The following is a 26,260-nucleotide window of genomic DNA, read 5'->3' on the forward strand; positions in this document are numbered from 1 at the left end:
ATTTTCTTTCATTCTCTTTGCCTCGATGTGCCACTGATGCCACCTTCTGGTATTGGGTATTTCTTTGTGTTTCCTAGTGGATATTTATAGTCTCATTTTTTCAGTTTCTCTTCCCTAACCCAACAAGCCATCTTTGAGATAAGAATAATCATTGAAAATAACAACAGAAACTACTAGGCCCTTATTTTTGGGGAAAAAAGTTCTACTCTTAGAATTAAATGGGATCTGCTTCATCATTTGGTCCAATCCATATCCTTGACAGGTAGTCATTTCCCAACTACTTGACTTCCATTTTTAAGCAATTATTAATTTCTGAGGTATCTCATTTGACTTTTGAACAATTCTAAATTGTCAAGAAGTTTTCCTATTAAGCCAAAATCTGTATATGTATAATATTTATATAGATAGTAATTTGGGAATAAGCAAAATAAGGCTCATAATCTCTCTTCCACAGGCATCTTCAAAAATACAAGTTATATTTTAGCCCCCAGGCTTTGTTTCTCCAGCTTCTTTAATTAATCTTCATATAATGTGGTTTCCACTTTCCAAACTTTCTACTTTGAACTTACTCTAGTTTCTAAATGACTTTCCTAAAATATAGAACTTAACAGCTGACAAATATCAGAAAGTAATGACCTATAATCTTCCTTCTTCTATTCACCTCTAGCTTTTTTTTTTTTAGCTAGCAAAGTCAAACTTGATGCTGTAACATTTAAATAAAAATACAAATATGAGTAAGGCAAAGATAGACATAAAGGCAAATAGGGTAAATAAGCAGGAAAAAAACAGTGATGTCATGATTTTTGACTCCGATAGACCAGTTTTCACCCATCATTTCCTTATGTCCCTTAAGCAGGGTACCTAGGTTTGGTCTGAAGTTCAGAAGCCCTGAAGGTTAACTCCTTAAATAAATACTTAATAGCTGTGTTACCTTAGACAAATTACTTTAGCCTCCTCTACACCTCAGTTTCCTCATCTGTAAAATGAAGATAATAGCACCTTTCAGCAGAAGGATGAACTAAGGATTAAATAAGATGACAGGGACAGTCCTTTGAAAACCTTAAAGTGACACACAAATGTTACATACTGTTGTTCCAAGACATGATTCTTGTTGATTATTGTTGGATCTTCCACAAAGTACCCAATGCAAGTAAGAGATTAGAGCTCCCTCATAGGGGGGAAAAAAAGGATGAAGTCTAAAGTACAAGTCAAAGATCAGGATGAGTCAAATCTAAAAGATGACTTGGAATGGGAAAGCCAGGAATTGGAGTGGGGATCTAAAGCAAGGTAGTCTCCAGAGATGCAGCAGCGTATCAGCGAAAGTGTAAAGGCTACCTTTTGCTTTTTAATATCTCTGAACTTCCTTAATTGGGATGATATTTCCTGCCTTTTCCTTTTTATTAAGCTAGGCCAGATGTTGGCATTCCTCTTCCATTTCCTAATACCCCTACATCTGTGAAGCAGTAGGAAAGACATCAGTGTTACTCTGTCAACATCTCCCCGGCCTGGGAGACCATGGAATGGTGGGATAGTGTTGATGGAAGCCCCTTTGTTTATAAGTCATTATTATTATGAAGTCTATTATGCCCAGCATCTGACTTCCTCTGGTAATTATTAAAGACAGGAACTGTAATGTGTGTGTTGAAGTTCCAGAGAAACTTGAAGATGTAAATCAAAAAGTTGCAAAAATGGGTGTTTGTGAATGAAAAAAGGAACGAATGGACCAAATTATTGTTCCAAAAAAAAGTCAGTGGTGAGAAATAGAGCTATGTAGTTATTCTAATGAAAAGGGACATTACCATCCAAGATGCTGTTCACAGCTTTTATCCATGTCAGATTAAGGGATGGTGTTACGGACAGGTCAATCTTTAACTGGGGGGTACACAAGAGTGCGACCTAGAATTGACATGGAGAGGTGAGAGGAAAGGTTGTGGAACCAGACAATTTCAGGAACAAGTTGGCTGCCCCAGCCGTAATGGGATGTTCACTATGAGGGAGATTTCAGGCTTTGTTGGCCAAAGAGTCTACTACTAACAAAATGGGACTGTATTCCTTTGGGGGCGCAAATCTAAAATAAAATCCAGTGTTACTGTCATGCAGATATAGAAGAGAGTTAACAGGGTTCACACAAAACCTACCAATCCTGCCTTCTTCCCTGCTAATTCCTTCCATTAAAGTCATTGGTTGGAGTACATATTTCACAAGACTAGATATGCCTGAAGATGTTTCATCAGAATCAAATGGATCATTTGGTGACTGTGTATAAAATATAGAACAAGGCCTTGCAGTGTAGTGATGAGCCACTGTGGCAAAAGTGGAATTCTGATTATTGAAAAGGATACAAGTATGACCAGAAATATAATACACCTGAGACTGGCCTTTCTTCAATTGTAGGTGTTAAGCTGGCTTGGAAAATGAACATTTAGGACAGAATATAAGCATCTAGCCCCCTGATATTAATGCTTTCCAATAGAATTAAAAGACTATTTGATATACTTGTACCCAAATTCTGTTTTCTGTAAAAGCATGTTGGCCTGCATTTTCCAATGGTCAAAAACAGAAGTGATGGTGAAAATGAATTAGCTGAAAAGTGTTCAATGGATTCAATATTGACTGAACTGACTAATAAGCATTCAAAAGATGTTTTATATCCTCATGGTGGCATTGGGATAATGGGATAATAAAATGTCCTCAAGGTGATGCTTCACTATTAACCGTGAAGTGCTCCTTCCACACTTAAAACAGTTAGTCTTTACCCGTGAAACTGGCAGGGATCACAGAATTGGGGTGCAGAAGGCAAAGAGGTCAATGAATGAGTAATTCTCCCAGTGATATTAGGACATAAGATCATATGGCTCAGATGCCTCAAACTTTTCAAGACTTTGTTACATATCCACTAACCTAGTCCACTAGTCATGGGGTACACTTCAGCCAGCTTTGGAGAGGTACAAGGGTATTATTGGTGCCAGTTTTGAACCCTAGCCAGTTGTTAAATTTTCAGTGTTCATATTTATAACTCAGAAACCAACAAATAGTTAGAAATCCTGGGTTGATTTGTAAACTGTCAAGATTTAAGAAAATGATTGATAAAATCACTTGGTCTGGGGTGAAACCTCTTCCCTCCCTCCCCCCACCCAATCTAATAAATAAAATACAGGGTCCAAAGCATCAGTATAAATTCAAGACAAGGACAAGCTATAACAAGTTCCTGGAAATGCCAATTCTAGAAGGTGAGATGGAAGCAGGAAGGCAGGGCCAGGAACTGGATTTTCAAGTTAAGATAGTTAATATGAAGATCAGGAAACAGTTCCACAAGTAGCAGTGAAATGATTATCTGATATAAAACACTTCCTCTGAATTTTGTCATTGAAGTGGTGAGGATTCCCTGTTCTTATGCCTTGCATATGCTGGGTATATACAATAGCTCAGGCATCAGGACCTCTCCTTTCTCTGCTGCAACCATAAAGCTATGGGAATAATCACCTCCCTGGATAATGATAGAATGCCATTTAGGGGCTGACTTTTCTCCTTTGCTGCAGAATAACCTTGTCATTTCTGAATTGATTTTCTTTACTCAGTGCTTGAGCAAGTGAGATTCTTGGCCACATTTATTTTATTTTTACATTTTAGCAGGCTCTTAGTGGGGCTGTGCAGTAAAATGGGGGAAATGGAGGCTGGAATTAGGTTACAGCCAGAATAGAATGTCCCTTTAATCTGAAGTCAAAGAATTTTGCCCAATGATACTGAGCAACCTTGGGATTAAAAAAAAAAAAAAAAAAAAAGCATGCGTGTATGTGAGCACACACAGACTATATAATCTTTGAGTCTAACTATAGATCTGACATTCATTATGTCAAATATCATAAATATTCTATTTTCTCTGTAAGGACGTGAAAGCAATTTACTGACATTTCTTGAATTTTCCATCACATCTCTGTGAGACAGGTATGCAGAAAATATCAGATTATATTATCTGTCATAGTGAGTCAGTGTGTAGTAGAATTCTCTGAGTACAGGCCCTATTGACAATATAACAACAACATTAATGGCAACAACAATAACTCACAAAAATAGCACTTACATTGCTTTAGGATTTTTTGCAATGCACTTCACAAAAACAAACATTACCTCACTTTATTTTATTATCACATGTTGTCCATGTGATTATTTGTTCAGAGATTAGATATAGCTTCACTACCCTGGGAGAAAGATGCTATCATTAAACAATGGAGTTATAGACCTATTAAGTGACTAGGTCTGGATTTCAAGTCAGCTCTTCCTTAATCCAGGTCCAGAGCTCTCTCCATTATACCCACCTGGCCACCAACATCATCAGAGTACTCTGCTGTTTCTTCTTAGTCCTACCATAGAAAGCACTATTTATTGGTGGCATACTGGTCATCTATGTACAATTTTGGCTTGTTTTAAGAGGGACACAAATAAACTAGAGTGTTTGCAGTCAAGGGACTAGGTTACCCAAAGGCTCTAGAACCCACAACATTTGAGGTGTCATTGAAGGAGCAGGAGATACTAAACCTAGAGAAAAGAAGATACAGAGGAGGCTATGATTGTTTTCAAATATTTAAAGAGGTGCTGTCCATGTGATTATTTGTTCAGAGATTACATATAGCTTCACCAAAGCACAGCTCCAGAGGGCATAACTAGAAACAATGGAAGATTTTTTTGGTCCAGTATATAGGACTAACAATTAGAACTATACAAGCATAGAATGGACTTACTGCAGAAGCTACTGATCTTCCCACCATTGGAAATGCTTAAATGGAGACTGTGTCCATTTTGGGGGAACTGCTTTAGGTAAGAAAATCTCTCGATTCTTTTCAATGCTAAAATTCTACGATTTCCTCAAATCTAGCTTCAATTTTATTTTCTATTGTTACCTTACATGAATCCCTTCTCTAGGCAGGGACAACGGTGACTCACTATTTTTCAAGACTTTTAAAAAGGATTTTCAATTCCTTATCTTATGCCACACAGTTTTCCTCATTTGTAAGGACTTACCAGGCTCTTATTTACTGATTCTTTAAGGCCTAGCTCAAATTCCAACTCCTTTAATGAAGTCAAAGCTACATATTAACTGGCAGTTCTCTTCTGAATTCACATAGAACTTATGGTCTGGGATATTATTCAACTGTTATATGTTTGCTTATATTGTCTTCCCTTTAAGTCTGTCAGCACTGGTGTCAGAGATGTATACTTCTTTGTATGGCCCACCAAAAACTATGTACAGTATACAGTATCATACTAGATATACAATAAATCTGATTGAGAAAAACAATGCTAATCAAGAGGTGAAATCTTCTAACAGGAACTTTCCACTGGTAATATGGTATGATAGATAGCATTCTGAAGACCTGCATTTGAGTCCTGGCTCTAATATTTACGATCTATTGTCAAGTCACTTAGAATTTCTGAACCTAAGCTTTTTCATTTGTAAAATGGGGATAATACTTATTGCTTACTTAAGGATTACTGTAAGCAAATCCCTTGGAAAATATGCCATACAGACACATGAGTTATTATGTCCAGGAACTTATGACAGTGAGTGTATTAATGCTTAGGTGCATAATAATAATAGGTGGTACTGCCATAGAGTTATAGTGTGACACTTAAATAGCACTTTAAGATCTCCAAAGTACTTCTCTTATATAACATTTTGGGCATTATTAGGCTCACTTTATAGATGAGAAAACTGAAGCAGCACAGGGACAAAGAGATTTTTACCAAGGGCACATGATAGTCTGAGACTATAGCTGGGTCTTGGCTTCCATTGCTGCTTCTAATGCTAGGAAATGGGGGTGGGGTGGGGGAAGAGTGAGGTGTGGAGGTACTGGGACTCAAACCCTTATCTTGTGACCACCATGCTTGCATTCTTCATGATAACACTGTGAAAACGGGACCTTCTATCACACCAAGGGATCACTCGGCTCCTCTGGATTCTTGCTGGCGGACCAGGTATTGTGTTTCTGTTTTTACAGTGCATACCTCTGTTCTCCTTGGCAAGGTTGTCAGCCATCTCCCAGTAGTCATAGCTGTGCAGAATGCTGTTGGTGATGCTGACGTGGTTGGCTGCCATCTGATGGATCCGATGTGGAATGCTAATTATGGATGATGGTGAAGGGGTGCTAGTGCTAGAGAGACTCCCCTGAGATCCCACTGAGCTGACTGGAGAAGGGCTGGGAGACATGGGGGATGGAGTTCCCGTGCTCCTGTACAGGAAAAGATTGAAAAGTAAAACATTAAAGAGAGGTAAGTGTGGGGTAGGATATATAAGACAATACTTGAATGCACTTGCATGTTAACAAGCAGTTTCATAAGGTCATGAACAATTAATTTCAGTAATGTCAACTTACTTTCCACTGGCACCCCATGGAGATGGGGCCTGGGCAGCTTTAGATGAATTCTGTGGAGGGAAGTAGACTTATTGAGGGTTCAATTTTCTTGAGAGAGAAACAGCAAACATATTCATTGCAAACTTAGAAAGTAACATATAAATCAAAATTAAAGATAGAATTTAAAAAATTATAAAAATAAAGAATATGTTTTATATTCACTCTGGAAGCACATAATTCAACATGCTTCCTTAAAAGGGCAATTACTTTTTTTTTTTTTAAATATGGTAAGATCATATTACACAAGCCAAACACTTATATTCAGAAACTGAAAAGGAGTTTTGTGTTTACTAGTAAAAGATAGACAAAATAATACATGGTGCTGTTTATTAAGAAAATAAAACCATTTTCATAAGGGGAAAAGAGCTCCTAATACTTGAGCCACTATTATTTTTCTTTTCTAGAATCAAAAATGACACTTTTCTTAAACACTGATGGATATATCAGCGTTGTTTTCCTCTCCTAGTTGTTAAAATTTAGTCATTTAATGAGTATTTAAAAGAATACTTTGGTTGCAATAAACATGAGCAGAAGAATTTATGTACCTGAACTAGAAGAAGGGAGGATGGTAAGCAGGAAAAAAATTTTTAATTCTTCCTAGCTACCATGGACAGAAAGATCATCTTTCAGAGTTGGCTTTGCATTGGGAAATTGAATTGATTTTCACCATACCTTCATTTTTTACCCAAAGGTTTTATAATTATCGAATTACAGTCAATGTTTCAATAATTTCTGATTGTAAATATCTTCTCTGCATTATAAATTTCCAAAGGAGAAGAATCATGTCCTAAGGTCAACATGGTACCTGTTTTATACTTATTCTTAGAGAGAGTGGAGACAATGCACAAATAAAGAGGCAACCTATCATCATTACATCACGGAAATTTCCCAATCCATTCTTCATTCATTATACCCAATGCTTACATTTAACTATAAAAAGCCAACATCTTCTCTTTATATGATTACTCTTCAGAATTTCCTCTTAGGTATCAAAGTTCAAAACATTTGCCACATTTCTGACTTTGACCCTATCTTCCTAAAGTCAAAAATAAGGCCACAACAATACTGTGTGTAAGTTCTAGTACCCTTCTCATTTGAGACATCATTTAGTTGACTATGGCTCAGAACACGAAATCTATTTTGGACAGACTGACAACAGTCAGAATGAATATTCCTCCTCTCCCTCCCCACTAGTGGTTCATGTGGGCTCTAACATATGCATGACAAAATTACCCACTGAGGCTAGAAAACAGATTTAGGTGGCCACTGACTCCAACTTCCAGAGAGGTGCGTGCTGATTGATGAGTCCCTGGCTGGGCCTGTCACATATATCTTGGGGAGCACCTCCACACCAGCTACCTTCCTTCCCCAAGGTTGACACTGTCCTAAAGGGTCCTCATTGACTGGAGGGTCTTCTCTGAGAAAGATTAGGAGGGAGAATACTTCATTTTCTTCTTCTCATAGGAGATTTAAAAGAGTTAATGAGTTAATAGGGGTCTCTGATAGGAATGATACCAGATGAAGGAACTGCTGCTATGAAAGGTCATCGCCTCATAGCTTTGGGGCCTTATAGCTCATTTAGACCAAATTTCTCATTTGAAAGGGAATTGCAGCAAAGGACTAAAACGACTTGCACAAGCTCACATAGGTAAAAAACAGCAAAGCATTATAAAAGGTGAAAGAGGTCCCTGGATTAGCTATAAGGAATGATGTTTTGCAGGATGGTTAAATATTGGAACAGGTTGTTGAGTGATTAGGTGTATAATCTTTCTCTTGTGGGTTTAAGGAATACTACTGGTTATCAGGGGAAGGAAAGGAGAGGCATAGACCATTCTAAAATAAGGATACACATTAAATGACTTCTCTAAGGTCTCTTCCATCCTAAAACTTTGGGATTGGATCATAAGCTGGTTTCATATATACACTCAGGAAATACACTGTCATCTGCCTGAAAGCAATGGATTCTTTCTGTCTAATCACATTTACTTTCACCAGGATCTTTAAATGATATACAGTATATTCTATTATCATGTCAAATTACAAGCAATCTACAAAGCAAGATAATACCTTGAAATAGTCAATAAGTGCTTTTGAATACTTTACAGCATGGTCTCTTTTGAGTCGAAACATTCGCCAATACAGGAGAGCCAAACAGCGATAACTGTATTACAAAAAAAGAGAAAATCAGTCTTAAGAGTAGCTATAAATCCCAGACAAAACTAGAAAAATATCTTCAAACATTTCAGTTGTTTCATGGCATTTACTAGTTATAGATTGAGGTTTTGAAGTACGAAGTCAAATCTACCAAAAAAACAAACAAACAAACAAACAAACAAAACCTAAGTTCAAAAAGACCTACACTTACTAAGTGATTGCTCAATAGAATAAAATAATCTACTGAAATCAAATAAATTAATCAGTTTCACAATCTTTTTTTAGAGAGTGTGAATAACGGGGCTTTCTATTACCTGTTTCTCCTTTACACCACTAGAGGGTAGTATCTCCCTGTAAAAAGTGAGTTGAAGAACAGGGCAAGAGAAGCAAATTCCTGGATACTAAGCAGTGTAAGGAAATTGCTATGTCCCCATTTCTCACTCTAACAGGCTCAGGTGCTTAGCTGACTTTGAATCTGCTCTGCTGAAAACAAAAATCGTTCTTCCATTTTTTCTTTCCTCATTTTATAATTAATCTAGTATTTTTAGGAGTAGTTTACATAAACTTAGAAAAGAATATAGTCTTTTTCTAAAACTATCTCCCACTATCTAGTTTACTATTTTTATATTTTTTATAAATCAAGTGGCTCTAGCATTAACTGGGCCACAAAATATGGCACAATCACCTATTGTACAGTTTTATGGGTAAATCTGCATGATCAGATTCACAATTCAGAAATATCTTCTTGAAGGATCATAGTAGAGATCTCCCAGTCCATAAGGAGTTGCTGATCTTTTTATTTTATCTTTTTATTTTTATCACAAATTGTATGTACATAGAAGCTATCTGCCAATGGAATTACTTTGAAGTTTATAAAAAGTATGGAATAATTTTTCCTAAAAGATTTAGGAATGTGAGGTGCCCTGTGAAGTCTGGATGGAGTAGAATTACTGTTACCTCATTATCACTGTTATTAATAGAAGTCATATTTGTGCATATGTAGATAAGTCCCTACACAGGATTGTATGATTTTATTACTATTGCTAATAGCAGGCATTTGAGTGGGATGTGATAGGATCACAGGATTTATCATTATCATCATTATTAGTTATTGTATTAATGCAATGATTATACACTACATAAAAACACAGGACTTTATAGAGCTGGAAATAAACCTTAGAGATCAATCAATTCAACTCCTTTAACTTACAAATGAGGAAAGTAAGGCTCCAAGGGATGAATATTAGTAAATGTTTTTAAAATAAATTATTTTACTATCAAAATGTGATAAACCTAAACAGAAGAAATCATTGAAGACAAGACAAATATATTTTATTATACAACAATAAAAAAGATTTCAAACAAAAAATGTTATTAAAATTAATTTAAAATATGTAAGTTGGGAAAATATGTGCAGTAAATATTGCAGAAAAAGATCTAGAAAAAGAATTTGTAAAAAATGGACCCATAGCGAAGCGAATGTAAATTGTTAGCACTACTGTCTATCTACCCAGGTTACTTATACTTTCAGAAGCTAATAATTAATGTGCAACAAGAAAATGGTATTTATACACATATATTGTATCTAGGTTATATTGTAACACATGTAAAATGTATGGGATTACCTGCCATCGTGGGGAGGGAGTGGAGGGAGGGAGGGGATAATTTGGAAAAATGAATAAAAAAAAAAAAATGGACCCATAGCTCTACAGGCATTAACATAGTCCAATCGAACACTGGTCAAAGGATACAAGTCAAAACAATTTATGAAGAAGGAATTACAAAATGCTAACCACAAGGAAAAAAAACCGTTCAGATTTCTTAATAATCAGAAAAATGGTACTTTGTATTATTTTATAAAACCGTAAAAAACAAAAAATAAAAAACAAAACAAAACAAAAACCAAAGCTGGCAGAGGTATGGGGAAATAGCAATCTAAAAGAGGTGTTAGGGCTGTAGACTGGCACAAATATTTTGGCAAATGGCACTATGCAATGAGTCACAAAATTGAGCATAACATAATTTATTAATTGTATTGCTGTATCTTTTATCCTAAAAACATCATAAGGAAGACCTATAATATTCACATACACCCTATTAAAACAGGAAAAAAACAACAACCTGGAAAATGGCTGTATAAATTATATTACATTAATTTTTTTGTTCCATAAAGTCTTAGTCTGCCACTTTGTTGCAGTGAGCAGGAGAGCCTGAGTTTCTGAAGACTATGCCAGAAGAGCAAAAACTCTGGCAAGTTTTACCAAGCTGGAAAAGTTTTTGGTATAGTCTTGGTACCAGACTAAATCTGCATTACAAGGACAAGCCTAAGGACAGAGAAGCCCACCATGCTAGACTAGCCACTTGGCAATTAATTTTTTGCCCATGCAACAATGAAAAATACAAAAAGGTCCTTCTGACAACTCTAGTGATGGTGGTGGCAGAATGGCAGAAAAAGGACAGAGGATGCTAAGAATCACCAGAGATACAGACCACTATTAGGTTAGCTGATACTACACTAAATATAAGCTCTGTCCAGTGACCAACAAGTAGAAATACTATTGAAGAAAATGAATCCCATCAGACTTGATATTCTCACTATAAATAAAACCAATAGACAATTCAACTAAATGGAAAAATGGTTCACAGATTTCTTTTGTAAAGGCAAATAATGAAGTTGGTGGAATTGGTTTTACTGTGCATTAAAAAAAAAAACAAGAAACATTATTTCATGGGACATTTGATCATGGGAAATTTGAACTATAAATAGTAGTAAAAAGATTACCATGAAAATAACTGAAGATTATTGTCAACATATGTTATAAAAAATGAATTAATATTGAAAATCTCTGTAACATTTAATGACACCTTCTAAACTTTAAATCAATATACACTTTAACATGCAGAAATAGATGTGGGGCAAAATAACAAACAAAAAAAAAAGGTAATAAGATGTAGTTCAGGAATAAGTAAAGAGAGAAGACAAAGGCTTATAGATTATAAAGAAGTCTTTTCAGACATAAGAATGGTGATTAGGAAGGTACCGAACATGGAGAGAAACAAATATTATTATTATTAAAAAACTGTATGTATTTTTAACAGATAGGAAATGACTGGCTAATGTATATAGGAGGTTTTTTTTTTTTTCTGAATTAGTGGGTTTATGGGCAGCTAGATTTCTTATTTATTAGTATCAAATTGGATTTGATGCTGCAAATATCAAATTGGAAGAAAGTATTTAAAAAAAAACGAGAAGATCTGGGATACAAATGAGGCAACTTCAATGTGAACTATTCAAATTAAGTTACTGATGCCAAGAAAGAAGAACTAGATAAAATAATAGACATCAACATTTTTTCTACTGAAATTTAAATAATGTAAATCAAGTGCTACAATAAGGAGGTCAAAATAATGTATGTCACCCAGGAAACAATTGATTTTGCCAGGTAGAGAGATAGAGAAATGAACTGATACAGAATATAAACTTATTTGTAAGAACTCTAAGAATGACCTAATTCAAGAGGATGGATAATGAAGCACAGCATTCATCTGATAGGAGAGGGACTCAAGACTCAGAATAAAACCTACATTTTTTGGGACATTGGCTAATATGGGAAAAGAAAATAGAAAATTTGGCAATGGACCCAAGGAAGCCAAATTGTCTTTATACCTTAAAGGATGAAACTGAAAGGAGCAATAAATGTATGAAAAACTGAAAATATCTGTAAAGATTTTTTTAATAACAAACCATTTCCTTTATTAATGAGAGAGGAGTCACCACATTGTTCTCAAAGTGCTATATGTGAGCAAGTAGAAATGGCATTAAAGAACACAGATGGGAAGAATAGTTGGATTAGATTAAGTATACAAACAAGTTCTGTGAGGTATGCAATTTAATTTTAAGGATACTGAGGAATCACTTCCAAAGTTATCAAGAAGGGAAGATAAAGTTTGCAAAAGAACTTGGACTTTACATAAAAAGGTGACCTGGATAGAGGACTAAATTTCAAGTCACATATACAGGCCATGTGACATAACATGAGCAAGTCACATAACATCTGAATGTCTCTGGCAACATTAAAACTATACACTTCAGAGAAAGTATTGATCTGTATCATTGGAGAAAGTTCCCTTTACCAGTGAAATCAGAGTCCAGTCCAAAAATAAAACAAAAGTGATCAAGAAAAATATCAATAATGCCTAAGATGCCAGCTTTCTGATATCTATATGACCTTTATGAGAATAGAATAATTACATATATTTAGCTATGCTTAATGAAGGTTTGATAAGGGAATAATCAGAATTTTGCAAATGATATTCTATGAAAGATCTTATTTTCACCAGTCCCATAAGACTGAAAGATGTGCATAATACACCTTATTGTTTATTGACTTCAAAATTTTGTTTCAGTAGATCAAAATGTCCATTTTCAAGGCTCTCTCTGTCTTCTATGCACACTATCAAGATCATATGGGATTCCTTAAAAGATACAATAAAATTGGAATCAAGAAACAAGGAAATATGCTTCTGTTTGCTATTGTTATAACACACATCCTGTGTTTATATAGAGGCGGGATTTCTCATAGATTAATCAATTATTTACCAGATACTGTGCTTGTCACTAGAAATATAAGTACAAAAAAAGAAAACTATCATTATTTGAAAGGAGTTTTCATTCTAAGATGGTGAGGTCTTCTATGTGTGCCTATTTGTGAGTGGCATATTTAAATTTGAGTTTTGCTTATTTATCCACATGAATATTCAATTAAATGAAAAATGATATAGACATAAAAAAATCAAGGGAATGAACAATGTTTATGAAATATTTAGATGGACAATTCATAAATCTGATCTTTTGATATGTATAATTTGGACAGACAGTGAATGGCTAATGTTCTGAGCCCAGAGACAAAAAGGAGAAGAGTTGTCCTGACTTTGGGAAATAACATGATATTTTTAATCCCTCAGATTTCTCTCTGAAACAATAACATATATTTTTTAGATACTGGTATTATTTTGATGATGGCTCTTGGTCATAGAATGCCAGCTTTTTAATAATTAAAGTTGTGGCATCCCCAAAAGGCAATGGAGAGGTGACAGGCATCAATTATTACCAATGAGTAACTGTATAAGAGAACAGTGTAAAAGATGTCAGAAATGTGAGACGACAAAAGTTGGTGGCGGCTGGTCACATAGGAATAAATGTGAATAAGGATAAGGGATAGATGATGCATGTGATTTGCTTTACTGTTATGTACCTGAAACCAGGGGACCTAGAGAAAGATCCTCTGAGAAGACCACTTATGGAAGATGAAGAAAAGAGGCAGGAGGAGGGATGGAGTACTCATATCATTGAGATCAAATATCTATTGAACTTTCAAGAATAAATATGTGTATATACATGTATGTATGTGTGTGTGTATATATGTATATATAAAGATATAGAGAAAAAGAGAGTGAGAGACAGAGAGAGAGAGGGGGGTAGAGAGAGAAGGGAGGGAGAGAACAAATATGCACATGAGAGCTTGAATAGGTTAGACTAGGGGAACCTCTGGGTTCCTTCCAGCCCTGTATTTATGATCTGCTATGAATTTAAAGGAATATCATAAAAAGTATAAAGCACATAAGGAGAAACTTAAATAAGATAATATAATATTAAATGAGCAGAACCAGGCTTGTATATGCTCTGGGTATTATAAATTCATGTGGAAGGTGCTTTCTATCAAGGAGGAAGGAAAACAAATTAAAGGTGACAACTTTAGCTAAGACAGACATGGGACACAAACAAGAACATTTTCTTTGCTAATTCTTTTGCTCTGTCTTATTGAAGGCTAAAAGTTTTCTCTAAGATTTCCTCCCTCTTGTTTTAAATGTTTTGTTTTTTGTCCTTTTAATAAATGTTATTAATCTTTTCAAACTATTTTTTTGCACTTATAATACAGTAAAAATAATGCAATGAATCTGATTTTAAATTTGGTGAACTTTAATTTGAAGCATTATCTTGGTTCTGCGCTAAATTAATCCTACATGTAAAACAACAGATGAGTTATTATAATTGCACCTAAAATGTTAAACACAAAAGAAATTATATGGACATTGGCACAGTTAGTATATAAGTCATTAAAAATCCAGACCCATCAAATGCTGAAAAACTAATAACCTTAATGAACTAGACCTTACCTGTCAACTACCAACCATTATGAATTGCTCAAGCACACCTGTAGAATTCTAGCCATTCATAAGTCATTCAAGGGTTTCAGCTGAATGACTTCTAGGAATCCCCTAGCGTCCAAAGCAAGATCTACTTTCCTGAGGTCATGAGAGATGACAGAAAGCACCTCCCATTTGTATTTATAATACCTAGTTTAAAAGAAAACCACTGACAGGGCTAAAGATGTCAAATGATGATATACCTACCATAATGCAGCTAATTGTTTGTCCTCTGGAGTGGCATTTGGGCCTGAGTGAGTTTTTAGTCTCATAGCATACCTTCAAAAAAAAAAAAAAAAAAAAAAAAAAAAAGTAAAAATAGTAAACATAATTATCCTATGTCAACAGTTGTATATGCTTTTTGTTAAGAGCAAACCTCCCAGTTCCTTCTGAGCTTTACAAAGTAGTTGCCACAATTTTCTTTTCTTAAAAAATGGCTGAGGCTCCTCCATTATCAGCATGCATAACATTATGAGGACTATCAAAAGAATGATTTTTATGTTCATTGGGGTACTTTTTTTTTTTTCTTTGCTGAGGCACTTGGGATTAAGTGACTTGCCCAGAGTCACAAAGTTAGGAAGTGTTAAGTGTCTGAGGCTGGATTTGAACTTAGGTCCTCCTGACTTCAGGGCTGGTGCTCTATCTGTGGCACCTAGCTGTCCCCTTTCTGTTCTTTAAAAATACAAGTTCAAATACCTTAAGTAGCTAGGAGTGCTCCTATTTCAAGAATAAGCCATGTTTAAGAAGATCCAACTCACTTCCAGTTGATCAATGACAGACAGAAACAACTACACCCAGAGAAGGAACACTGGTAAGTGAATGTAAAGTGTTAGCACTACTGTCTTTCTACCCAGGTTACTTACACCTTCGGAATCTAATACTTAATGTGCAACAAGAAAATTGGATTTACACACATATATTGTATCTGGGTTATACTGAAACACATGCAAAATGTATGGGATTGCCTGTCATTGGGGGGAGGGGGGGATAATTTAGAAAAATGAATACAAGGGATAATGTTATTTAAAAAAAAAAAAAAAAGCCATGTTTAAACAGTAACATCTCTATTGTAACAAATTCCAATTTACACCTGAACTGCTGAGTAGCTTGACTAAAGATAGGCAATGCTCAATACTTCCAGGCTTGCATCCAAGAAAAGTCTCATCTCTTACACTTAGATAAATGTCTGAATTTCCTCTTTTCTTTGTTTGTAACTCTTACTCTGACAGCAGTATAAGTGTCTTGGGTACATTTTAATCTATATTTTTGTTTCGACAGATGTTTGTTATGAGAAGCTGCTGGCTTTTATGGACTGTCCTTCCATTTGTTGCTCTAATCATAGTTATTCATTTTTCTCAATAAAACATCCAATTTACAGGCAGAATTTGAGATCATTCAAGCCACTTCTACATTTGTTGAAACTTTGAGAGAATTATACTCCTTGTCCCTATCATTAAAACCAGTTTCTTTTATTTGTGTTGCCTAGACAGTTAAAGTGAAATTGGTGTTGTAGTCTGGATTATCTACATAATGGTCTTAATTAGGCAGTAAGGTGGAAAGAATGCTGGACTGTAAGTAGGGAAGACCAGAATTCAAATTCTGCCTCAGACTCTTTAATAGCGGTGTGGCCCTAAGTAAATAATTTCTCTCAGCTTACTTTTCTCTTCTGCAGAGCTGTTGAGGATGAATTAAAATAATACATATAAAGCACTTTATGAACTTTACAACATTATATAAATGTTAATTATTGCTATATTAGTAGTAGTAGTATGAATGGTTCATTATATCATGCTTATAGTACTGGCCACAGTTCTAGGAAGGAATGTAAAGAATTCTGGAACAAGACGGTTTATTCCTGAAAATGATTATAACTTTGAGAACTTCATTCTGCTGCTCTGCTTTGCTGTCATACTATGTTGACAATATTGTGCACTGAAGCAGCATGATGGTCTGCAGTCACAAAACCAGCAGTGTGCTAGGGTTATTAGACATATCTAGCTTTTCTTTTGAACAGTGGGCAGTAACACCTCACACAACTATACAGTCTTCAAAAATTATGTATTCTGATACCAAAATGACAATCATGAAGGCTAAAATATTTACTGTGTATAGGACATACAGTTGATAACAAGTACTTCCTCCTGTATCAATGTGTTTTAGAGAGATTATTGCCTCCAAGGTATGCTGTCATGGGAAGAACTGTAGTTCTTGGCTTATCATTTAGCAGCAATGTGACTTGGGAGTCACATAACCTATATGAGTCTCAATGCCTCATCTATTAAGTGAGAGTTGGATTAGAAAGAGGTCCTCTCTAAAGTCCTCTCTAGTGCAAAAGTCTATTATTTTAAAATGATTAGGAATCCTGAATACAGAAAAATAAAACTGAATAAGGATATGGTCAGTGTTAAATCACAATATTTACTGAGTGATTCTAAACTTTTCATTAAATTTTAGGAAGTTGTTAGTGTTTAAATGGCATGTTCACCACAGGACAAAAAGCACAAAAAGGTTCAAAAGTTTTAATCAATTAAATGACATATAGGTCTATTAAACATGTAAAGGAAAAGTTAAAACTCTATCTTTTGACATCAAGATCTTAGAGGAAAAAACCAACTTTTAGTGTTAGTTACAAAAAGAAAAAAAATAATAGTACAGCTTGATTGATTCAATAGGTAGATACTTCTTTCATCCTCTCATAGTGTCTCAACTCTGGTGAGGAATGCAGGGGATATTAAAGAGAGGGAATTCAAATTCTGAGATTTCATTAAGATTCCTATGCTGAAATTATATGAGCAAATTATGACAGTAAGATGTGATGTTATGGATGTTTATATTTATGAATAGGACAATACTGATTACCCTTTCCAATAGGGTCTGCTAATAATGACAGTCATTTAAAGATGAATTATAGCATATCCCTGGCGCCATTTGTGCCCCTTCCAAGTTATTCAATTTCAGTAGCTACTATTAACACCACCAAGAGTTACTTTTTTTTGTACTAAACATTACTTTTTTTTGCAGTGTGGCTGATGTTTTGTGCTTATATCTCACACACAATGAAATAAAAAATATAAGTAAGTAATTCTTGCTTTCTAATTCCTTACCTGATGAGTTCTACTGTTTCTGAATACATTGTATAGGGAGATTTAGATTCCATTGGACCTTGCTCCATTGCATTTCCACATTCAATAAATGACAGGGCTGCTTCAGCATAATTCAAAGCTTTTCCAAATTTTTCCACCTAAGAAGCAGAATAAAAAACATGGTCTCCCTTAACAACAGTTATAAAATCAACATTCTCATGGAATTTTATGTGCTTTATTGAGATATGAGTTTCAAAAGTCCTGTTAATGAGGTTGAGAAAAAACAATACTAAATTCAAAGTGAGAATCTAACACAAAACAAAACTGCTAATAAATGGAGTAAATGGAACTACCTAGCCCTTCAAACTAAACTCAACACAAATAAAAAATCGCCATTATTTTAGGCTTTCTAATTGAGTCATGCTATTCATTAAAATCCGGTACTACAGGGAAGTACACAAAATTTACCAGCTTATTTTCACAACTCAGGCAGCATAATGCATACGGTGCATATGTAAAATAAATATTATTCATTGTAAAATGAATTCAAAGAACATTCTTTGCCAGATGTTCCATAAATTGTGACTGGTTTTAGTTACATGAGCAAGTGGTTATATGCAGAGTTGTACCTCACCCATATAAACAGGTAGCAATTATTTAGTATTTATAATTCAACAACAGCAAATTCAACAAAGATTTATTAAGCATCTAATATGTACAAGACAATCTACTAAATCTAGCTGGCCTTAGCCATACTTCTCATACCATTCAGACCTCCTTCTTGCCATCTGCTATACTAAGACACTTTCATTCCACTTCTTGCAATCCTGATTTCCACCTCTTCCTCTGGGAATCATAATCAAATCTATTCCGACATTGTCACTGGGAAAAGAAGTCATTTAACTCCTCTGGGATTCCATGTACCAGCTGTGTCACTTAACTAAAACACTTATCCAATATTCCCCTGTGTTGTCCTTTCCTGTTAAGAATATAAGCTCTTTGAAGGCAGGAAGTGCACTGTTTTTTAATTGGTAACTTCTGTCCACAGCACATAGTAAGCATTTAATAAATTATTCATTATGAATTATTTCTTCATTCCAGATGTCTTTTTTCTAGGCCCTCTGAAGCTAAGGTAGTATGATACAGACCCTGTTCTTTTTATTACAGCTTTTTATTGACAGAACATATACATGGCTAATTTTTACATCATTGTTCCTTGTACTCACTTTTGTCCCAACTTTTCCCTTCCCTCCCTCTACCCCCTTCTCTAGATGGCAGGCAGTTTCATACATGTTAAACATGTTAAAATATATCTTAAATACAATATATATGTACAGATCCATTCAGTTCTCTTGTTGCACAAGAAAAATCGGATTCAGAAGGTAAAAATAAGCTGGGAAGAAAAACAAAAATGCAAGTAGTCCACATTCATTTCCCAGTGTTTCTTCTCTGGGTGTGGCTGATTCTGTCCATCACTGATCAATTGGAATTGAATTTGATCTTCTTTATGTTGAAGATTTCCACTTCCATCAGAATACATCCTCATACAGTATTGCTGTTGAAGTGTATAGTGATCTTCTGGTTCTGCTCATTTCACTCAGCCTCAGTTCATGTAAGTCTCTCCAAACCTTTCTGAATTCATCCTGCTGTACAGACCTGGTTCTTGAGGAGCTTTTGTGAAAAGTATTATGTTTGCTACACACTTAGAACTTTAAGGTATTTCTAAATATCCTTAAACTAATCTTGTGTTGTCTTCCCTAAATAGAATAGAAGCTGAGAACAGGAAGTCATCATTTTCATTTATATTCCCAGCACCTACAGTAAACACATGATAATGTTTTATTCATAATTCGGGTCTAAGAACTGTGTTTTTCTACACATACACACACACGTCTTATCTATGTTCATGATTGTGAGTGTATAGCAAATAACTCTGCTTGGCACTGAAAAAGGCACTAATATAACATACTGTGTTTTCAATGAACATCTAAGAAAAAAAAAGAAAAGCAATTACTTGGGGAAAATTGGGCATTTTTTCATATGGATATTGATAGCTTGGATACCCTTCTTAGAAAACTGCTTTTTCCTATCTTTTGACCATCTGACCTGACACACTCATATATTTGAATCAGTTTCTTTATATATGTTGAAGATCAATCATCAGAGACAATTGTTACAAAGATTTTCCCCCTTCTAATTCTAAACATATTGATTTTGTTTGTAACAAAACTTTTTTTTTGTTTTATGTAAAAACTTTACATTTTATCTTCTAAAATATTTGCTCTTTGATTATGAATCTCTTCCCTATGATAATTGCAAAAGAAATTTTCTTCCATATTCCTCCAATTCATTTATGGTATCACTTTTTATGTTTTGATCAAATGCTATTTGGCTCTTATTGCGGAATATTGTACGGGACTTTGGTCTAATTGAAATCCTGTCAGACTGCTTTCCAGTTTTTTAAGCAAATTTTTTCCCCCCAATTAAATAAAGTCTGTACCAGTAGTAGCAGTAATGGTCTTTGGGTCATTGTGTTACTGTGTTTGATTCCCCGTGTCGCTGCCTCCCCCCTTTGTATATTGCAGTCTTTTTGTGATTTTTGTTTTTTTTAAGCTAGGGCCAAAAAATTTGCATCACTACTATTTTGTGGGATAGTTTGAGATCTTGTACTACTAAGTCTCCTTTCTTCCAACGTTTTTCTGCTATTTATCTTGAGATTTTTTACCTTTTGCTCTCCAAAATGAATTATTTGCTTCTGGTCTCCAAGGTAATCCTTTGATAGTAACATTAGGTTGGCTCTGAATAAACAAATTTTGGTACTTGTCTTACTGGCAGAACTCATCCATAAGCAGTTATTACTTTCTTACTTATTGAGATTTTTGTTTTCTTTAAAGAATATTTTGTACATGATTATGTGATGATAAACTGTGATGGAATTGGCTCCTTTCAACAATGAGGTGATTCAGGGCAAACTCCTATAGTTTTGTGATGGAGAGAGTCATCTGCATTTAGAGGACTGAATGTGGATCAAAACATAGTCTTTTCACCTTTTTGTTGTTTGCTTTTTTTTTGCTTTCTCATTTCCCCCCCCCTTTGATTAGTTTTTTTTTTTTTTTTTTTTTTTTTTTTTTTTTTTTTTTTTGGTACAGCATGATAAATGTGGAAATATGTTTAGAAGAAGCACATATTTCACCTATTTTGTATTGCTGTCTAGGGGAGAAGAGAGCTGGGGAGGGAGGGAGAAAAAATTTTGAATATAAGGTTTTGTAAGAGTGAATGTTGAAAACTATCTTTGCATGTATTTTGAAGAATAAGAAGCTATCATAAATTTTTTTTGTAATTGTATTCATATAGTTCCTGTATGTTTCCTTGGTAGGTAGATTCCTAGATATTTTACATATTTTATAGTTATTTTTTTAACTAATTTACTTTAATAGTCTTTTATTTTTCTGAATACATGCAAAGATAAGTTTTCAACATTCACCTTTGCAAATTCCAAAATTTTCTCCTCCTTTCCCAAGACAAGCAAGCTGATACAGGTTAAACATGTGTAATTCTTCTAAATATATTTCCATATTCATTGTGCTGATACAGGTTAAACATGTGCAATTCTTCTAAATATATTTCCATATTCATTGTGTTATGCAAGAAAAATCAGATCAAAAGGGGAAAATTTTTTTTAAAGTGTTTAAACAAACAAAAAAAGTGAAAATACTATGCTTTGATCCACATTCAGTTTCCACAGTTAAACTGTAGTTACTTTTAATGGAATCAATCTTTCTTTTTCCACTTATTGGAATTTGTTGTAATATACAGGAAAACTGATTATTTTTGTGGACTTACTTTATTGGGTTTTTTTTCCTAGTTATGCATGTATATTAACTTTTTAAATATGCATTTCTTTATGAATCATGTTGGGAAAGAAAAATCTGAACAAAAGGGAAAAACCACGAGAGAGGAAAAAAAAAAGAAGTGAACAAAACATGTGTTATGTTAGTAGATAAATCCCCCAAACTGTGATATGTTGTTTTCTTTCACTTTTATATTTTCTATTGCTTTTATAATTTATTTGACCCACAAATTCTTTAGAATTAAGCTATTCCGTTTTAAATTAATTTTTGATCTTTTCTTTCAAGACCCTTTATTGAATATAATTCTAATTGCATTTTGGTCAGTAAAAGATATCTAATAATTCTGTATTTGTGAAGTTTTTAATGCCATAATATGTGGTAATTTTTGTAAAAGTGCCGTGCATAGATAAGAAATGTGCATACTTCCTTTCTGTTCTAATTCAGTAATCACCAGAGAGCTATCACATCTAACTTTTATAAAATCCTACTTAGATCTTTGATTCTTTTCTGATTGCTCAATTTGTCCAAGTCTGGACGAAGTACCTGATGTCCCCCATAACTAAAGTATAATTTTCCCTGTAAATTGATTAACATTTACATATTTAGTATATATATGTTAAATATTGGTATTAATCCAATATCTTTGGACAAAAAATAAAATTTCCCATTTCATCTTTTATTCATGTCTGGGTTTTTTTTTTCCGTTGCCTTATATAAATTATTTAAACTATTAATTCTGCTTTTCTGAGTCTAACTAAAGTATAATGAATTCTTCTCCAGCCCCTTATTTTAATTCTAGGTGAATCCTTGTCCAGGTTCTTATAAAGAAAGAAACTTTTATTAAAATTCCGTTTTCTAACCCATTTTGCTATCAATTTTTGTTTTATATGTTTACCCAATTCATGTTCCTGGTAATGAGTCTTAATTGTGTATTTCCCTCCATTCTATCCCCGATTTTGTTGATTTACTAGTCCTTTTTTCCCCCCCTTGAATTCTTCTATTTTCTTCATTCTAATGATGAATTTATTTTACTTATGATTAATCTTTCCTTTACTTTATCCTCTCAAATCTCACTTTCTTTTTATTCCCTTTTTGCTTCTGGGCTGTCTGATGTTTTTCTATATCAAATTTATTGTGTTAGAGTGTGTATGTGAGTACATGCACATGAATGCTTAACTCTTCTTTGATTCTCTACTTTCTTGAAGCTTTCCTCAACATCTGCATAGTTTTTTTCTCATATACTTTAATTATGCAAATAAGAAGTTCGTCCCTTCTATAATATAACTCTTTTCCTCTCCTTTTTTCTTTTTAAATCTTAGCTATAGATCATCAAAGACCACTCCAAAAACATTAAGGTTCAGAAGAGACAATTGCTGCTTCTTTTTTAAACACTTCATCAAACAGTTTCTTTCAGTTCCAATATGTTTGCCTTTGGAAGTTCTCTTGATTTTGTGTTTGCATTTCAAAGATTGGATTCATCTCTGGTCTTCATTCAACAGGAATGTTTAAAAGTTCTTTATTTGCTCCATCCATTTAATTATTTAATTAGAGAGATGTAATTCCTCTTACCACTCCCCTCCCCCCCCAGGGATTATGCTCAATTTTGCTGAATTATTCTGGGTTGCAAACCTTTATCTTTTCCCTTCTAGAGAAACATTTTTTTATCCAAGTTCTTCAGTTCTTGAAAGTGTTAGGTGCTAAATCTTGTGTGATCTTGACTGTGACTCCTTGGTACCTAAACTTGCTCTTTCTGGTTCCAAAATTTTTTTTCCACTTTAACCTAGAAGCTCTGGATTTTGGTTATAGCATGGCTGAGAGTTTCTTTCTAAAATTTCTTCTAGGATGTGAATGGTGAGTTTTTGTTTTTAAATTTTTTTATCCTCTTGCTCTAAGAATTCTAGACCATTTTCATTTATGATTTCTTGTACTATGGTATAAAACTGATTTTTCTGGGAGGGGTAGGGGGATCATGTTTTTCTGGTTGTTTGAGTATTCTTATATTGTGTTTGTGCTAGAGCTCTCCTTTTATTTTTATCTTTTATTATTATTATTTTAATTCTTGTTTTATCTCTTTCAAGAATTCCAATAGACCTGTGGACACTCAAAGCTTTATCTAAGGCTCTGCTCACGGTGGCTATGGAGTTACACTTTCTGTAGGTTATGTTTTGAATGTCACTGGATACATAAAATTCCTTATCATTGATGTATTCTAATTATTTTTATTCCAAGGCTTCCTTCCTGAATCATGACATTTTGTCAAGGCCTGGTTTCAACTGCTCTTGAATATCTGGATGGGAAGGTGGATTCCGGTCTAATCTCTATTTTTATTTGAGGTTCTATTGTTTCCCTCTATTGGCATCAACTCTGTACAAAGTACCAGTAAATTTTTTTTAACAAATTATTTCTTAAGTGCTTATTATGTTCCAGGCCATTATGCAAAGCATCTTACAAATATTTTCTCACTTTTTTTTCCTCATAAGCACCATATAACTAATATTATTATTATTCCCATTTTATAACTGAGGAAACTGTGGCAAATAGGATCACTATTAAATGTCTGAAGCCAGATTTAAACTCGGGTCTAACTCTAAGTCCAATGCCTTCTCTGCAGTCCCTCTAGCTACTACCTCCAAGTACTGAGCTGTACAAGCTTCTAAGGGTGACTTACTTCTCAGGCTGATCAGAGTCCCTCTAATATGCAGACTGATAGATATCTTCCAGAGCCTTCTCCCTGGAACACTCTACTCATGCCAGGAGAGGATGACTATTCTGGGGCTTCCTGGATAAAACACCTCCTTTCTTCTGGTCTAACAGTCCATGCAAATCTGCCTATCCTAGGGTTTTCTATCAGGCACTGTCCAAAGTGTTTTCTTGACTGGATGACCTCTCGGTCCCTTCTAGCTTGAAAATTCTGTCATCTTCTCTATTAGGCAATCTATTTATTTCTACATCTAATGAGACCTCATCTTAGTCTAAGTTCTTTTTAGGTAGACATCAAAACTTTCATTTTGTGCCTTCTTCCCACAATACTTATACTATATAGTGCTCTACACTGTATAGTACTCATTACATTTTGTTCATATTCAATAAATATTTGTTAACTGACAAGGATGTAGCAATATGAAGGCTTAAATACCAAAAGCTCTGTAATATACACAATATTTATATATATGTTTTAGAAAAGCCTTTGTTGAAACTATGGCAATTTCTACTCTGTGAATTTTCTTATGACAAAAAATTTTTAAACTGATTATCTTTTGGCTTTATTAACTTACCTAACTGCCACAAGAGCTGAAGTTACTAAGAAAAAAACAACACTGATATTATTGAATAAAGTGGAAGAACTATGAACTAAAAGGGTGGGAATATATGTATAAGAATGCCATTTAGAAAAAGGCTTTATAGACTTTGCTTAAAAAACTTAAATAATAATCTGCAGTTTTTTATAAGGTATCAGCCAAACCAACAAAATTATCTGCTTAAGTCAATGATGATGATTTCTGATATTCTGCTATGATTCAAACAGACATTTCACCATTTATATCAATTCTAATATGTCCTTCCTTTAGGTAGATAAATGTAAATACCACAAAAGTTATCTTAGAAAATAATTGGTGTGACTACAACTCTTTATGTGACCCCTTGAAAAAGTCTTTTAACCTCTTTGGAGTTTTCTCATCTCTAAAATGAAATTTGGACCTAAATAATCTTTAAGATCCCATAGAGTTTTAAGTCCTATTGCCTTATGACAAACCCAAAGACTAACAATACAGAAAAACACAAACTTTGATTGAAAACATTAAGGAAAAAAAAATTCTACTACCTATTGCTCTGTTGGCAGTGGTTACTAATTAAGCCTTAGGAACAAACTGAAATATCCATTTATCCAGAGCTCTCTCCCAGTCAGACATTATTGGCTAGAATCATAGTTTATTGGGCTATGAGCACTTGATTATATAAACATTTCTTAATTTAACAAACCCAGCCATCCTTGTAATAGATTTTATAATTACCCTAGCTATATTGCACTGATGATGAAGTTTCAGTACAAAAATAATTCAGAAGAACGTTATCTAGAAAGAAAATAGCCTTACCATTGCATCTGCTTTATGTTTCATCCGTTTTGCTTCTTGCATAAAATAATCTGCACTGCGTGGCCTACAAAGAGATAATAATATTGCATTATTTTAATTTTAAATATTATTTTAAAGTATAAGATTTTTAAATAGATACTTTCCCCTCATACAAATCTGCTGCACAGATTAAAAGCTACGTGTTTAAATTACTACCTATTTTGTAGTATAAATATGTTACTTTCATTCTTTTAAATTAATGATTTAAAGCAGCAAGATATAGGCTGATGATCTGCATTTACAATAATGTAATAAAGTCTCTAGATAACTCTGATTCTGATTTGTGAATTAGTCTTAAAAGTACACCTAAGAAAACAAGTTTTCACACAGCATTTAAACATGAATGATCCTTTTTTTAATTTAAAAGCTGTAAAGATGCCTCATAATAATTGTGTGCATGTGGATGGGCAAATCCATTTATT

At 34.1% G+C, this 26,260-nt stretch overlaps 1 protein-coding gene across 1 annotated transcript in view; it reads right to left on the reverse strand.

Annotated features, from left to right (window-relative positions):
* Positions 1-26,260, reverse strand: part of AFF3 (ALF transcription elongation factor 3) — a 660,643-nt gene that overhangs the window by 9,999 nt on the left and 624,384 nt on the right. The window contains 6 exon segments of the mRNA XM_074300399.1: positions 6,004-6,227; positions 6,372-6,421; positions 8,478-8,571; positions 14,979-15,050; positions 17,876-18,012; positions 25,800-25,863. Of these exon segments, the coding sequence (XP_074156500.1) occupies positions 6,004-6,227; positions 6,372-6,421; positions 8,478-8,571; positions 14,979-15,050; positions 17,876-18,012; positions 25,800-25,863 (641 nt within the window).

This window comes from Sminthopsis crassicaudata, chromosome 3 (genome assembly GCF_048593235.1).
Source record: "Sminthopsis crassicaudata isolate SCR6 chromosome 3, ASM4859323v1, whole genome shotgun sequence".
NCBI classification, from domain to species: domain Eukaryota; kingdom Metazoa; phylum Chordata; class Mammalia; order Dasyuromorphia; family Dasyuridae; genus Sminthopsis; species Sminthopsis crassicaudata.